At 42.2% G+C, this 15,891-nt stretch overlaps 1 protein-coding gene across 2 annotated transcripts in view; it reads left to right on the top strand.

Moving 5' to 3' along the window:
- Positions 1–15,891, top strand: part of edem2 (ER degradation enhancer, mannosidase alpha-like 2) — a 156,901-nt gene that overhangs the window by 119,489 nt on the left and 21,521 nt on the right. For both annotated transcript variants that reach the window (XM_068649817.1, XM_049754280.2), the window contains 3 exons: positions 9,096–9,206; positions 9,291–9,330; positions 9,414–9,519. In XM_068649817.1, the coding sequence (XP_068505918.1) occupies positions 9,096–9,206; positions 9,291–9,330; positions 9,414–9,519 (257 nt within the window). The remainder of the gene's footprint in view (positions 1–9,095; positions 9,207–9,290; positions 9,331–9,413; positions 9,520–15,891) is intronic.

The following is a 15,891-nucleotide window of genomic DNA, read 5'->3' as shown; positions in this document are numbered from 1 at the left end:
TCACCTTCACACTAATAATAATAATAAAGGACAGCAATAACAATAGTGTGAAGGTCTTCACCTTCACACTAATAATAATAATAAAGGACAGCAATAACAATAGTGTGAAGGTCTTCACCTTCACACTAATAACAATGTGTGAAGGCCTTCGCCTTCACACAATAAAGGACAGCAATAACAATAGTGTGAAGGTCTTCACCTTCACACTAATAATAATAATAAAGGACAGCAATAACAATAGTGTGAAGGTCTTCACCTTCACACTAATAATAAAGGACAGCAATAACAATAGTGTGAAGGTCTTCACCTTCACACTAATAATAATAATAAAGGACAGCAATAACAATAGTGTGAAGGTAAAGGACAGCAATAACAATAGTGTGAAGGTCTTCACCTTCACACTAATAAAGGACAGCAATAACAATAGTGTGAAGGTCTTCACCTTCACACTAATAAAGGACAGCAATAACAATAGTGTGAAGGTCTTCACCTTCACACTAATAATAAAGGACAGCAATAACAATAGTGTGAAGGTCTTCACCTTCACACTAATAATAATAATAAAGGACAGCAATAACAATAGTGTGAAGGTCTTCACCTTCACACTAATAATAATAATAATAAAGGACAGCAATAACAATAGTGTGAAGGTCTTCACCTTCACACTAATAATAATAATAAAGGACAGCAATAACAATAGTGTGAAGGTCTTCACCTTCACACTAATAATAAAGGACAGCAATAACAATAGTGTGAAGGTCTTCACCTTCACACTAATAATAATAATAAAGGACAGCAATAACAATAGTGTGAAGGTCTTCACCTTCACATTAATAATAATAAAGGACAGCAATAACAATAGTGTGAAGGTCTTCACCTTCACACTAACTAGAATTTGCAATTCCTGAAGAAATTGCGTGTGAAGGTGAAGAGGTTGAATAAATACTTGGGGAATGCTGCAGAATGATGTTGAAAAGAGTTGAATCGGTTGAAAAATGTAGAAATTACAAGGGAAAAAGGAAATTTGGGAAAATTGGGTGTGAATTTCAAAATTGAAAATTTGGAATTTTGGGTAAGTGGGAAGTTGTGGAATAGGAAGGCAAAAGATGAACAGTTGAATGTTGGAACGAATTGAATCGGTTAAAAAATGTAGAAGTTAGAGCAAATCTTGAATCCTAATAGAGAATGAATGGGAATTAAAAGAAAAAAAAATGCACTAAAATTTTTTGAAATTTGGGACAAAAGGAAAAAAAGGCTTCAGGAGGTTCACTTTTGGGGTTAAAAATTTTGAAACGGGTTTAATCGGGCAAAATTTGCGAAGGTTAGTGCAAATGTATGTATTTAGGGCACTTAATGTAGAAATATGGTCACTTCCGGTTTGATTTGGTCACTTCCGGTCTATTTGGGTCACTTCCGGTTTGATAAGAGGCACTTCCTGTCTAGCTGAGGTCACTTCCGGTTTAAAAAGGTCACTTCCTGTTTAAAAAGGTCACTTCCGGTTTGATTTGGGGTCACTTCCGGTTTGATTTGGGGTCACTTCCGGTTTACCTAAGGTCACTTCTGGTTTACCTAAGGTCACTTCCGGTTTGATTTGAGATACTTCTGGTTCATTCTGGGTTCATTGGGGGCACTTCAAGGTCAATCCAAGATGGCCGCCACACTGGAAGTGGGGGTCAAGAGGGTGAATATGGTAAGCATAAGGTGAACAAAGTGAATAAAGTTGGAATGGGTTGAATCGGTCCAAAAATGTATAAATTACAGTAGAAAAACAAAATTGCAGAGAATTTTTGGTAAGTGGGAAGTTGTGGAATAGGAAGGCAAAAGATGAACAGTTGAAAGTTGGAACGAGTTGAATTGGTTAAAAAATGTAGAAGTTTGAGCAAATCTTGAATCCTAATAGAGAATGAATGGGAATTAAAAGAAAAAAAATTGCGCCAAAATTTTTGGAAATTTGGAACAAAAGGAAAAAAAACGGCTTCAGGAGGTTCACTTTTGGGGTTAAAATGTTGAAACGGGTTTAATCGACCAAACTTTGTAAAAGTTAGCCCAAATGTAGGTATTTAAGGCACCTAATGTTGAAATATGGTCACTTCCGGTTAGATTTGGGTCACTTCCGGTCTATTTGGGTCACTTCCGGTTTGATTAGAGGCACTTCCGGTCTAGCTGAGGTCACTTCCGGTTTATTTGGGGTCACTTCCGGTTTAAAAAGGTCACTTCCGGTTTGATTTGGGGTCACTTCCGGTTTGATTTGGGGTCACTTCCGGTGTACCTGAGGTCACTTCCGGTTCATTCTGGGTCAATTCCGGTTTGATTGACACTAATAATAATAATAAAGGACAGCAATAACAATAGTGTGAAGGTCTTCACCTTCACACTAATAATAAAGGACAGCAATAACAATAGTGTGAAGGTCTTCACCTTCACACTAATAAAGGACAGCAATAACAATAGTGTGAAGGTCTTCACCTTCACACTAATAATGCGAGTACAGTAGAGTACATGGGTATACAGTAGAATAGAGTACAACCAAACTTGCGGTCTTGCTCCGTGACGTTTACCGTAAGTCATGGCATACATGCGCCCTATAATGCAGTGGGTACTATGTGTGGATTAAATACAAAATATGCTCCGCAATTGAGTCTGCGCCTTTTAACCCAAACCACCTTATGGTGCGGAAAATACGGCAATTTGCCCAGGTCCTGTATATATTGTTTGTAGAATAACCCAATTTTTTCAAAACCGTAAGTGACTGAGCCGTGTTGCGTCGACATGGAAAATTTTGTGCAAAGAACCCATTCTATAGTAAAGGGCTGTCCTACATACTGTATTTTTCGGACTAAAAGTCACTCCGGAATATACGTAGCATCAGCCATAAAATGCACAATAAAGTGAAAAAAAACATATATAAGTCGCTCCGGAATAAAAGTCGCATTTTGGGGGAAATTTATTTGACAAAATCCAACACCAACAACAGACATGAACAAGCAACAACAGTCTAAACGATACGGTATGCTAACGTGACATAAACACAAACGAGAAGCTTTGAACGGGCCTGATGTAACAATAACAGTTATTCAAATAACTATAACATAAATAACACCTTTATCAAACCATCTGTGTCACTCCAAATCATTAAAGCCATCGATCGAGTTGGTCCTCCTTTATGTAAACAAGTCCGACGTCAGCGGCACGTTGCAGTTCAAATTTTCTACAGGCCCATATAACAATATACACTGCTCAAAAAAATTAAAGGAACAGTTTTTTATCAGGGTATGGCATGAATTTAATTACAATTTTGGTCAGGTACGCGGCAGAGGGGTTTTTTAATCAGTTTCAGCTGCATTGGTGTTGATGGAATTAACGACAGGTGCACTAGAGGGGCAACAACGAGAGTCCCCAAAACAGGACTGGTTTTGCATCTGGAGGCCATTTCAAGTTCCTCCCTCTTGATCTTTTTTAACTGGTTTTCCACAAGTGTTGGCTTTAGCTAGAGTCATTATCACAACTGCGAGCATGAGGCGATTTCTTAACCCTCCTGAAGTTGAGCAGATTGTCCAACTCCTCCAGGATGGCACATCCATGCATGCTGTTGCAAGAAGATTGGATGTCTCCCAGTACAATCTCCAAAGCATGGAGGAGATTCCAGGAGGCAGGCAGTTATTCTAGGAGAGCTGGGCAGGGCCGTAGACGGTCCTCATCCCATCAGCAGGACTTATATCTGCTGCTTTGTGCAAGGAGAAACAGGTTGAGCACTGCCCAAGCTCTACAGAATGACCTCCAGCAGGCTACTGGTGTGAATATCTCTGTCTAAACAGTCAGAAACAGACTTCACGAGGGTGGCCTCAGGGCACGACGTCCTGTAGTGTACCCTGTGCTCACTGCTCATCACCGTGGAGCTCGATTGGCATTTGCCATAGAACACCAGAATTGGCAAGTCCGCCACTGGCGCCTTGTGCTTTTCACAGATGAGAGCGGGTTTACCCTGAGCTCCTGTGATAGACGTGAAAGGGTCTGGAAAAGCCAAGGAGAGCACTATACTGCCTGCAACATCATTCAGCATGACCAGGTTTGGTGGTGGGTCAGTGATGGTCTGGGGAGGCATTTGCATGGAGGGACGAACAGACCTCTACAGGCTAGAGAATGGCAGTCTGACTGCCATTAGGTATCGGGATGAAATCCTTGCACCCATGGTCAGACCCTACGCTGGTGCAGTACGTCCTGGTTACCTCCTGATCCATGACAATGCTCATGTGGCAGGAGTATGCAGACAGTTCATCTGGAGGATGAAGGAATTGACACAATTGAATGGCCCTCACGATCACCTGATCTAAACCCGATGGAACACCTCTGGGACATATTGTTTCAGTCTATCAGATGCCGCCAGGTTGCTCCTCAGACTTTACAGGAGCTCACTGATGCCCTTAGACAGATCTGGGAGGACATCCCACAAGACACCATCCGTCGTCTCATTAAGAGCATGCCGCGACGTTGTCAAGCATACATACAAGCACGTGGGGGCCACACAAGATATTGAAAATTTTGAGTTGCAGAAATTGAATTTAGGCAAAATGGATGAGCCTGCCACATAATTTTTTCAGTTTGATTTTTGGGGTGTCTATATACTGAGCCCTCTGTAGGTTGGAAACTTTTATTTCCATGAAAAGATGTGGCATCTTTTTGTTCCTGAGACATTAAACCAGGCATGTGCAAACTACGGCCCGCGGGCCACATCCGGCCCACGGGGCCGTTTAATCCGGCCCGTCAAACCTGAATAAATTGTATTATTGAACTTTTTTTTGGGTCATTTTCCCTGCAATTAGTATGTTTCCCCAATAGATGGGGAAGCGCCCGCCCGCGCATTTACTCCCGGAAGCCGTGTCAGAAAGCTCGGTGCACACTCACAAGTGCGTGTACGTACTAAGTAGTACGGACCCGGCGCACTCCGCGCTCTATTTCCATCAGTGCCGAATTTCGAGTGTGGGCTGTGACGTCAGCATTCTCGTAATTCGCGCGCTGAGCTTTCAGATACAGTTTTACGTTAATGCCACCCACAAACCTTCCCCTGGAATCCTTCCACTAAAATGAGTGGCCCGAGGAAAAGAAAGGTGGACACTGAGTGCCGAGTGTTTAAAAAAAAAAAAGAGAGAGAACAATTTGGCTCGACCTCCGTGTGTGAGTAGACGTTCCGCCACATGAACGTCAACAAAGCCCGTCACAGCTCTAGGTTAACGGACCGACACCTCGGCTCTATCCTAAGAATTACCACAACAAATTTTACTCCAGACCATGATGCACTAGCAAAAAAGGGAGACCAACAATACTATTGATTTCTTTATTACTTTATTTAGAAGTATTCTTTCACTGATTCTTCAAGATGTATTTGGTCAGAATGTTTGCCGTTTGATGTGATTTCGCCTCATTAGATAAACATATTTCATAAATCTGACCTGCAGGCACTGAAGTGATGGAAAGTATTATTCATACACAAAACCTTATTCCTCACATTCACACTGCCTGTGGTGGTGTCGTATTTAATGAGAATCACTGATAGTAGTTTTTGGGTGAAATATTTTTGTGATGCTGTATTAAATGAATTTGTTTTCAAAAAGCTTTTTTTGAATATCCATGCTTTACTACCTACTAAAAGTACAAACCTTTTATGCAATTACCTTTACATGTCATTTCTATTACTTCACACAAACAGTACATCCATCTGCTCCTGGTTCGGCCCGCCAGTCAAAAAGTTTGCCCACCCCTGGTCTAAACTCACACTGTATTCTCCGAAGGCTGTTTTTTCGACTACATTACGGGACAGCACGTCACGTGACGCATGAACGGAGCTTGAAACCGGCCTACGTTTCTATGGCGACGAGCTTGTTTCTCATTACTTTTTTAAATATTTATTTAGGAACTCAGAACATGTAAACACAACTACCAGTAGATGTCAAACACTGATCTGAAGAAATAAAGCAATAAAATGTAAGGTTTTTGTGCTTTGGAATTTGTGGATTGACCATGTGTGTGTGTGTGTGTGTGTGTGTGTGGGTGTGTTTCATAAATCTGACCTGCAGGCACTGAAGTGATGGAAACTATTATTCATAATAACAGTGTCATATTTAATGAGAATCACTGATAGTAGTTTTGGGGTGATTTTTTTTAATGCTGTATTAAATGCATTTGTTTTCAAAAAGCTTTTTTTGAATATCCATGCTTTACTACCTACTAAAAGTACAAACCTTTTATGCAATGACCTTTACATGTCATTTCTCTTACTTCACACAAATACTACATCCATCTGCTCCTGGTTCGGCCCCCCAATCAAAATTTAGAACCAAATTTGGCGCGCCAGTCAAAAAGTTTGCCCACCCCTGCATTAAACTGTCCATTTCAGCATAGATATCCAACATTTTTGTTGTCGCCATTGACATCTGATGTATTTTCAAAGTGTTCCTTTAAGTTTTTTTGAGCAGTGTATAAACTATGTATGAAATAACAATGATATAAACAACAATTTTATCGAACCATCCGTGTCACTCCAAATCAATAAATCCATCAGAATCTTCGTCTTCCGTGTCACTTGGAAAAAACGAAACAAAAAAAAACAGCTGTTGACGCCGGAAAGACGACGTGCGCTGCGAATGTCAGACTAGATATATCAAATAAATGTAATATAAACAACAATTTTAACGAACCATCCGTGTCACTCCAAATCATTAAATCCACCGGAATATTAATCCTCTGTGTCCAAAAAAAAAAAAAAAAAAAAAAAACAGCTTACGTGAGCTCTTTGCATAAACCTCGATGCAAAGAACTCCTCTTGGGCACCGTTACATGCTACAAGGAGTATATATTACAAAGGAGACTTCATGCTTAATTGTGATCATTATTCATCCATCCATTTTATTACTCAGGTATTTTCAAAGCAAATTAATATTGTTGCATTTATTAATTTGCTTTAAAATGACAGCGCAATATAATTAAAAGCTGACACTATAGCAATGTCAAACGTGTTCATTTAAGAAAAAGCCACACACGTTTTGTGATCAAATCTTTCACAATGAGAATGATTTGAGTGAATTGATTTGAATGAATAATTCAGAAGAAATTTCAGTTCTGAAGGCTCCTTTTGTCCCAAGCAAAGTGAAAGGTGGTGGGATAAAAATTGTAACAGGAACGCTATAAAAATGTCAAGCCGTGAATATTTGTGCCCCCCTCCCATTTTGAGAACGGTGAGTTCTGGACATCGACTGGCTTTTTTTCTGTCTTCCTGGGGGTCTGTTCAGGTAGTGTGGCAAATTTGAACAGGTCCCCTCATTCCTAGCCCTAGTTACAGGGGGGGAACATATCCTCATGGGTGCCCCGTCAGGATATGTCCCCCCCCCCCCCCTTATTTTGAGAACGGTGAGTCCTAGACTCCAACTATTTTTTTTATGTCTTCTTGGGGGTCTGCTCAGGTAGTGTGGCAAATTTGAACAGGTTCCCTCATTCCTAGCCCAAGTTACAGGGGGGGAACATATCCTCACGGGTGTCCCGTGAGGATGTTCCCCCCCATTAGTTTGAGAACGGTGAGTCCTGGACATCGACTGGCTTTTTTTTCTGTCTTCCTGGGGGTCTGTTCAGGTAGTGTGGCAAATTTGAACAGGTTCCCTCATTCCTAGCCCAAGTTACAGGGGGGGAACATATCCTCACGGGTGCCCGGTGAGGGTATGTTCCCCCCCATTATTTTGAGAACGGTGAGTCCTAGACTCCAACAGTTTTTTTTCTGTCTTCCTGGGGGTCTGCTCAGGTAGTGTGGCAAATTTGAACAGGTTCCCTCATTCCTAGGCCAAATTACAGGGGGGGAACATATCCTCACGGCGGCCCCGTGAGTAAGTATGAAGTCTCCTTTGTAATATATACTCCTTGTAGCATGTAACGGTGCCCAAGAGGAGTTCTTTGCATCGAGGTTTATGCAAAGAGCTGACGTAATTATATCGTTGCTTTTTGGTGATGTAATTGAGTGTTCCGTCTGTACGACTGGTCTTTGAATGCACCCCGCTTCAATGGCAGAACGCGGATGAATTTAAAGACATCAAATGAGAATAATGCGTTATAAAAATTAAAATTGACTGACGCAAACGTGAATTGTTCATGTTTTTATTGAAAACAACATAGTGACGACGCCGTACGGCATCGGTTTTTCGCTTTCCAAACAAGGCGTGCGCGCTCCCGTGGCAGGGGGAACAAAATCTCACGGGGGAACCAAATCGAGCACAACACCGGCTCTTTATTTCACAAATCAAGAGCTCAACATGTGAGCCAATACACGCAAGCGCCCTGGATTGCTCTTCCCGCACCCCGCCCCCCTGCTGTCTTCACGGCCTCCCTAGAAAATCGGAAACTACTGAAGTCTAACAACATACACGTTGCTCCTCTAAATAAACTACATATCAAATAACTAACATAAATAACAAGTTTATTGAATAATCTGTGTCACTCCAAATCATTAAATCTCCCGACTTCGGAAGTCAGTGAATGGAACTCATTGTCAGTGAGGCTCCAATTATAGTGCGCCCTCATGATCAACTCAGTGGTTCTTAACCTTGTTGGAGGTACCGAACCCCACAAGTTTCATATGCGCCTTCACCGAACCCCTCGTTAGTGAATTTTTTTTTTTTTTAAATTCAAGACATAGATGTTTTTTATTAATGCACAAAATGAGCTGTGCATGAACATCACCTTGTTCAAAGAACAAAACCAACACAATGCATGAACTCGCAATAAATTACATACTGGCAAATCAGAAGCTAGACGATAAAACCAGTTTGTTCGGACCTCCTCAGTGGGGGCTCTGTCAAACCCCTAAGACAGACTCACCGAACCCCTAGGGTTCGATCAAACCCAGGTTAAGAACCACTGGATCAACTATACTAGTAAGTAAGTAAAGTGTTAATGATCAAGTAAAAATTTGTGAAAAAATTCACATAAGTCGCTCCTGAGTATAAGTCGCCCCCCCACCCAAAGTATGAAAAAATACGGTAAATATAACAAAAATATGTTACATTAGAGGTGTCTCGAACAGTATCTGTGATAATGTGCACCTGAATCTCTTTCAGACAACGAATCAAAGGTATGTTCTATCACGCCTACAACAGTTACCTGGACAACGCTTTCCCTTATGATGAGCTTCGCCCCCTCACCTGTGATGGTCAGGACACTTGGGGCAGGTGAAATCAAGGTTTCCTTCCAAGTGGCTGTTATTTTAAATCACCATAGTCACTGTTGCCTCTCTCTTTTTTTTTTCCCTCCAGTTTCTCACTGACGCTCATCGACTCACTTGATACCTTGCTGGTGAGATTGGAAATGGCTATCCTGCATTGGCGAATCTTGTTCTTTTGTTCATTGACACTTGATACAGGCGTGCATGTGTCAAGGTACTGGGAAACCACACTGAGTTTCAGCGCGTGGCATCGCTTCTACAAGAAACAGTTGACTTTGACATTGACATCAATGCCTCTGTCTTTGAGACCAACATCAGAGGTTTGTACAAAAAATAACAAGGGTAAATTCATCAATTAATAAAAAATAATGATAAATTAATTTAATAATTTATTGTTCATTCAATTGACAATTTTGCCTCTCCTGTCTCCAAGACTCACTAATTAGCACCACTTGGAAATTTAGAAAATAATCCCTCCGATGACAGGTTTGCCTAGTGCAGGGGTGGGCAATTTCGGTCGGTCCTTTACGGCCGGTGTCCTACATATTTTCTATGTCACCCTGTTGCAACACACCTGATTTAAATGGTCAGATAATTATCAAGGTCTGCAGAAGCTGGATAACAATCCTGATCATTTGAATCAGGTGTGTTGCAGCAGGGAGACCGATAAAACATGCAGGTCCCTCCAGGACCGGAATTGCCCACCCCTGGCCTTGTAGTTCTATCTAAATCAGGATGAAAATACCTTCATCAAGCAGACTGAGCGGGAATTGATCCTACGCAAGTCAGGCGAGTATACCCCAACAACAGTGGTTTTGTCGCGGGCCACATTGCTGTTATAGTTTCTTCGGCAGCCATTTATGACTGCCATCGCCTGTTATATACACTTTAGGCTACACAATAAACTGATGAATAATTAGTTTTCAAATCTGAGACTAGTAAAAACTGGTCAAATATCTAAAGCTGAATTGTAATCAAAATTGCTAGCAATATATCTATATTTTATATGTGAAGACAATTTTTGTAATTTTAGTATTGACTTGTATTGACACAAGTCGATGCACAATTTGTCTTTGCAGGCCACATAAAATGCTGTGGCAAGCTGTATCTGGCTCCGGGCCTTGAGTTTGACACCTATACCCGACAGTTCAGTGGTGTCAAACTCATTTTTGTCACGGGCTGCATCGTAGTCATTTTTTCCTTTGGAGGGCCATTATGATTGTCAACGTCTTCTATATACAGTATAGGCTACTGTTAGGTTCAAAATCAGCAAAAGGATCAGCAGACAAAACCAGTGAGGCAGAATTTTGAGTCTTTTCTCGCGAGGAGTGCATTCAGACTTACATCAATCCGACTACACTAAAGGTCTGTTTACACTCCTCTCTTTTTATTTAGGAATGCCCTACCTACAATGTGAGACTAGCCCCTGATAGGTGGGGGGGAAAGCGTGGGCTTTTTCTCATGAGAGAAGAAACGAGATTCTATGTGAAACTAGAAGTCGCAGACAGGATGCCATGAGAAACATGAAGAGTGCATAGACGAAATGCCATGTGCAGACATCAACAAAATAGTTTGAGCTATCAACAGCTTTCTTGGATTCCCAGAGATGTAGAAGGTCAGGAAGCTCCAGACAGCATCGTATGACTTGTTGTGGACTGGTGGACGTCTGCAAGACGAAACAGCAAGCATTCTGTGCAATAACTTTATTAATAAGTACTCATTAGGGAACGCATGATAACATATATGTACAATTTATCTAACAATTCCCCCCTGTTTTATCATAAGTTCCCGGAGACCAACTCATCACCCATATGACCGCTTCAAAAATATTTTGAGCCAAGGGGTCACATTTCGCAAGAACTAACTGACACTCGGGAGGAAACTGAGTCTTAATCGGCAAAGCCAGGTTCAGGAAACAAACCGGACAGGTTTACCACAATAAAATCGCCGACCGGGTCGTCACTAGAGAAGGAACCCGCGTCGATCGAAAGTTCATCCCTTTGGAGCAACGGGAAAGTCTCAGCTGGTGGAGAGATAGCAGTTGTAATTAGCCTGTTAATTAGGGATCGGAGACAAGGGATGCAACAACATCCACACAAGGTCAAAATGGCAGAGAAAACGGCAATGGAGACCAGGGCAGAGGAAACCAGGTTGCGGTACTTTCCGAACACGTTCAACCAGTCGGTCCAAACTTCTGTGTTCACCCCACTGTGTTCCTTCATCTTCCCGTTCAAGGTCCGCAGGCCCTCAAGGGCCTGGGACAGGCTTCCGCCGGCTGCAGTATTATTTGGAATAAACGTGCAACATTGCTCACCGAACATGGCGTAGACACCGCCCTCTTTTGAGAGTAGCATGTCAAGGGCCATTCGATTCTGGAAAGCCATGAGGGAAGTAGCGGCCAGTTGGGAGTGGATCGCCTTGAAACCCGCCTCGGACCAGTTTCCAAGTCTCTGCACGTTGTAATGGACGTAGTTAATCCTGTCAACATTTTTGTTACACCACCAACACAGGGCGGAGTCAAAACCAGCTGCTATCTGATTCACCAGCTTATACTCATCCGGTACTCCTCTAGGAACACCAATGGCGTCTATGTAAATTGGATTAGCTGCGCCCCGCCATTCGGCGTTTCGCTTCGTTCTCGGCCAGTATTTGGGCACTACGGACTTAGCAAAAGATGTTAGATCATAAGAGGACATTGGTATCAAATGAACAGGAAACAATAGGCCTACCAAAGTGCAAATTCCAGAGCTGTTTAAAGGCAACCTATCATAAAGTCTGTTACTATTACACCAAAACCAAATATCACTACGAGCAATGGGCAAAAAAGGGGCAGTGACATTGGTCATGGACCCACACCATGGAGGAGGTAGGGCGCCGAGCTTCTCACCGGTACCAGGTAATCTAATGCATGTAAAAATACCCTTAGCTACATCGGAAGGAAAAAGGGGTTTAGATTTTGTCATAGAGGCAACAGGGTAAACCTTATCCCATTTAAAACAATCATGAGTGGGTGAAATGGATGAGTTTAACATTAAAGCAACAGCACACTTAGGAACTATATTGGCAGGTATGATTTTCAAAAGAGGTCTTGGACCCATGCATGCAATGCAACTGGTATTAGCCATCTTTGCTCAGCCATAAGAAGCCAGTTGTTGGTTTGACCGCTTATTCCTGTGGAGGCTACAAAATAGCTGTCTACATCAGTGAGGAGCATACTTGTGATTTTTGCTCCTGCTGACAGGGTGTAATTATTTGTAACGGGACGGTCTGCGATCGACATTGTTTTGTTAATGCTAATAGCAATAGGAAAGCGAGGATCGATTCCAGAGGACCAAGCCCACAGTTCAAAACCCCAACAGGAAGTGTTAAACAAGGTGGCATTTGGAGGACGAATTTGACCATCAGGGAGTGTAAAAGTCAAAAGGAGGCTTGTGCCCTGATTCTTCAAAGTTACTCGTTTAGCAAAGAACACAGCCTCTTCACTGGAACCAGAGAGCGGGGTGACCATTTCGAAACCTTTCAAACTTTTCATAGGTAAAATAATAGAAGATGTATTAGGAGCCACAGTAAACATTAATAACTTATTGTAAGTCCAAGACAAAAGCCATGGTACGCAAGTTGGAACGCGGACGGTTTCTGGAATACAAACAACCTGATCAAAAGGGGATTTAGTGTCGCGCTTATGTCTAGCAATTTTTTTCCCATGAGCCATATCGATTAGAATTAGCGCTGGTAGTTGCCTGACAGAAGAATGTTCGAGGCTCATGGTACTCTATCCATACAAATAAAATAACCCCCGAAAAAAATATAATGGTAACACAAACCAGCAAAAGTAACCAAAAACACATGGTAGACTTTGCGCAGGCTACAGCCCGATTAAAGTACTCACCAAATGACTCTCTTATGCTCATGTTTTTGGATCTCCTCAGAGTCAACACCCTGAGCTTCGGGTTGGTGTCTTGGAAATTGGCTTCTGCTAGCTTTCGTGTCAACCCCGGATCTTGGCACCAGGATCAGGCACTATTACCAGACTTTGCTCATCTTCCGTACTTAGGTTGGGTCTGCAGAGATCACCTTTTTACAATGAGATAAATGAATCCACGTGTTGTTTTCGGCTATTTTCAAAGCATTAGGTGTCGTGAGTAGTACCAAAAAGGGACCTTCCCACTTAGGTGAATGCCAATTCTTCCTGTTGATACTCTTGATCAAAACCCAGTCTCCCAGTACCACTTTGGGGTCTTCCTGCGGAGAAATGGGTTCACCATCAGTGTTATTGGTTAGATTCTTTTGACGTTCCAACATTTCTCTCATGTAATCAGCTAACGTGGCTTTCTCGGGGATCTCCCATGTGTTCTTGAACTGAGGAAACCTGTAAGGTCTTCCATACATAGTTTCATAGGGAGTTAGCCCTGTTGTACTTGTAATATTTATGTACATTTTGACCAGGTCTAAGCACTGAGTCCATGGTCGTTTGGTTTCTTCCATACATTTCTTTAATCTGTTTTTTATAGTCGCGTTAGATCTCTCAAAAACTGATTGTGAACGATAGGAACAATGGTTCTTTAGATTTATGTGGAACATTCTCCCAATGTTATGCACTATCTGATTTACAAAATGTGGACCATTGTCGCTGTAAATTTTTTCTGGAATACCGTATCTTGGAATGATGTCTTTGCATAAGGCCTTTGCCACCGTGAGTGCATCAGCATGTTTGGTAGGAAATGTTTCTACCCATTTAGAAAATGCGTCTATTATGACCAAACAATATTCTTTCCCTTCACATTTATGTAATTGGATATAATCCATATGTATTGTCTGAAACGGATACAACGGAGTTGGGAATTTCCCTCTCTGAGGTCTTAAATTGCCTTGTGGGTTATGTTTAGCACAGATCAAACACGCTCTGCAAAATTGTTGTGAAAAAGCTGCAAAGCCGTATGTTGTATAAATAGCTTCAACTTGTTTCACCATACCCCCCGTCGAGACATGGGTGACCCCATGACTCGAAATAGCAGCCCATTTGAACAAGTTACGAGGCAAGACAGGTTTGCCCAAAGGTCACACAAAAAGACCAACAGTGTTTTTAGTTGCACCCCGTTTTTCCCAAGAGAGCCGTTCCTGGGAGGGGCTCTGAGACTGCATGTCAAGCAACACATCAGGGGAGATGTGTGACATCGAATCATGAGCTGTGAGAGACGAGAGGACGTGGAGCAGGCCCTCTGCAGCGGCCTTAGCGGATTTGTCAGCAAAAGCATCACCGAGAGAAACAGGATCAGAGCTCGCAGTGTGAGCAGCACACTTGCAAACCGCTACCTTTAAAGGTAGCTGGACAGCGTCCAAAAGTTGAGTCAGTAATGTGGAATGGGTGACGGGCTTCCCTGCAGAAGTTATCATGCCACGGTTGCTCCACTGCTGAGCAAAAATGTGCACTGTAGCAAAAGCATACTGACTATCAGTCCAGATAGTGACGGATTTGTTTGCAAACAATTTGCAGGCCCCAGTCAAAGCAATGAGCTCAGCGGCCTGCGCAGACATATTGGATGGCAGTTTAGCAGCCTCCAAAACCACGTCGGCAGTAACAATGGCATACCCAGCAAGGGTCACACCAGATTCATTTTTCTTAGAAGACCCATCAACAAAAACCACATGACCATCTGGCAGAGGCGTATCATCTAAATCAGGCCGAGCCTTTGCAATCTATTGGGCAGCTTCGACACAATCATGGAATTCGCCGTCGTCGGGAAGGGGAATGAGAGTGGCAGGAATGAGTGTCGTGCATCTTTCAACGGTCAGATGCAGCTGAGACAGCAACGTAGCCATGCAAGAAAGATGACGCGCAGGCGACAGAAAAGTCACTCACTCACTCACTCACTCACTCACTCACTCACTCACTCACTCACTCACTCACTCACTCACTCACTCACTCAATCAATCACACAGGTGTTAATTAAATTTAAATTTAAACTCTAATGGAATATGTGGATGTCCATATCCGTTTCATCAAATTCCAATCCAACTTTACCTTTGTATAAGGCACAGGTGTCAAATTGTGCTTCATATTCATGTGCCATCACTCGAATCGCAAATTATCTTCACTTTTAGTAATATGTTAAATTTTAAATATTAGACCAGTTTTTACTTGTCTGATTTGAAAGCAAGGTACTCGTCAGCTTGTTCCGCAGCTCCCACAATATGAGGCGCTCATACATCTACTCGGGTATGACAGTCATACCGGCCCTCCAAAAGAAGCCATGACTAAACCGCGGCCCGCGAATAAATGAGTTTGACACCCCTGGCACAAGGGATAGCCTTCTCATAGATCAATCGCGTATCTTAAATCATGCTTTTCCTCCTTTGAAGCGACTATGTACTTCAAACCTAAACGGCACCATTTTATAGGGAAAAAAAATTGTCGAATTTATTCGTTGTCGACATAATACTGGTCGGAAATATGCATGTAGAGCATTTTTGAGTTGTTGATCATAGACATCAGTTGAACACTCTTTCTGGTCTGTGCCTAAAGTCTTCAAACAACTTATCTTGTTTTTGTTTAGTCTGGCCAATGTCTGTGTAATTTGCTCTACGTTGAAATATTATTTCTATCCTGCAATAGTTGGTCAATTTGTATTTGTAATGGCACCCCGTTATATTCCAATGGACGGCCCTGGAGATCAAAAGGACTCCAGGTGCCT

The sequence above is a fragment of the Syngnathus scovelli genome, chromosome 2 (genome assembly GCF_024217435.2).
Source record: "Syngnathus scovelli strain Florida chromosome 2, RoL_Ssco_1.2, whole genome shotgun sequence".
Classification (NCBI taxonomy): Eukaryota; Metazoa; Chordata; class Actinopteri; order Syngnathiformes; family Syngnathidae; genus Syngnathus; species Syngnathus scovelli.
Note: the sequence above shows the minus strand (reverse complement) of the source record. Positions and strands in the feature narration are given on the sequence as shown.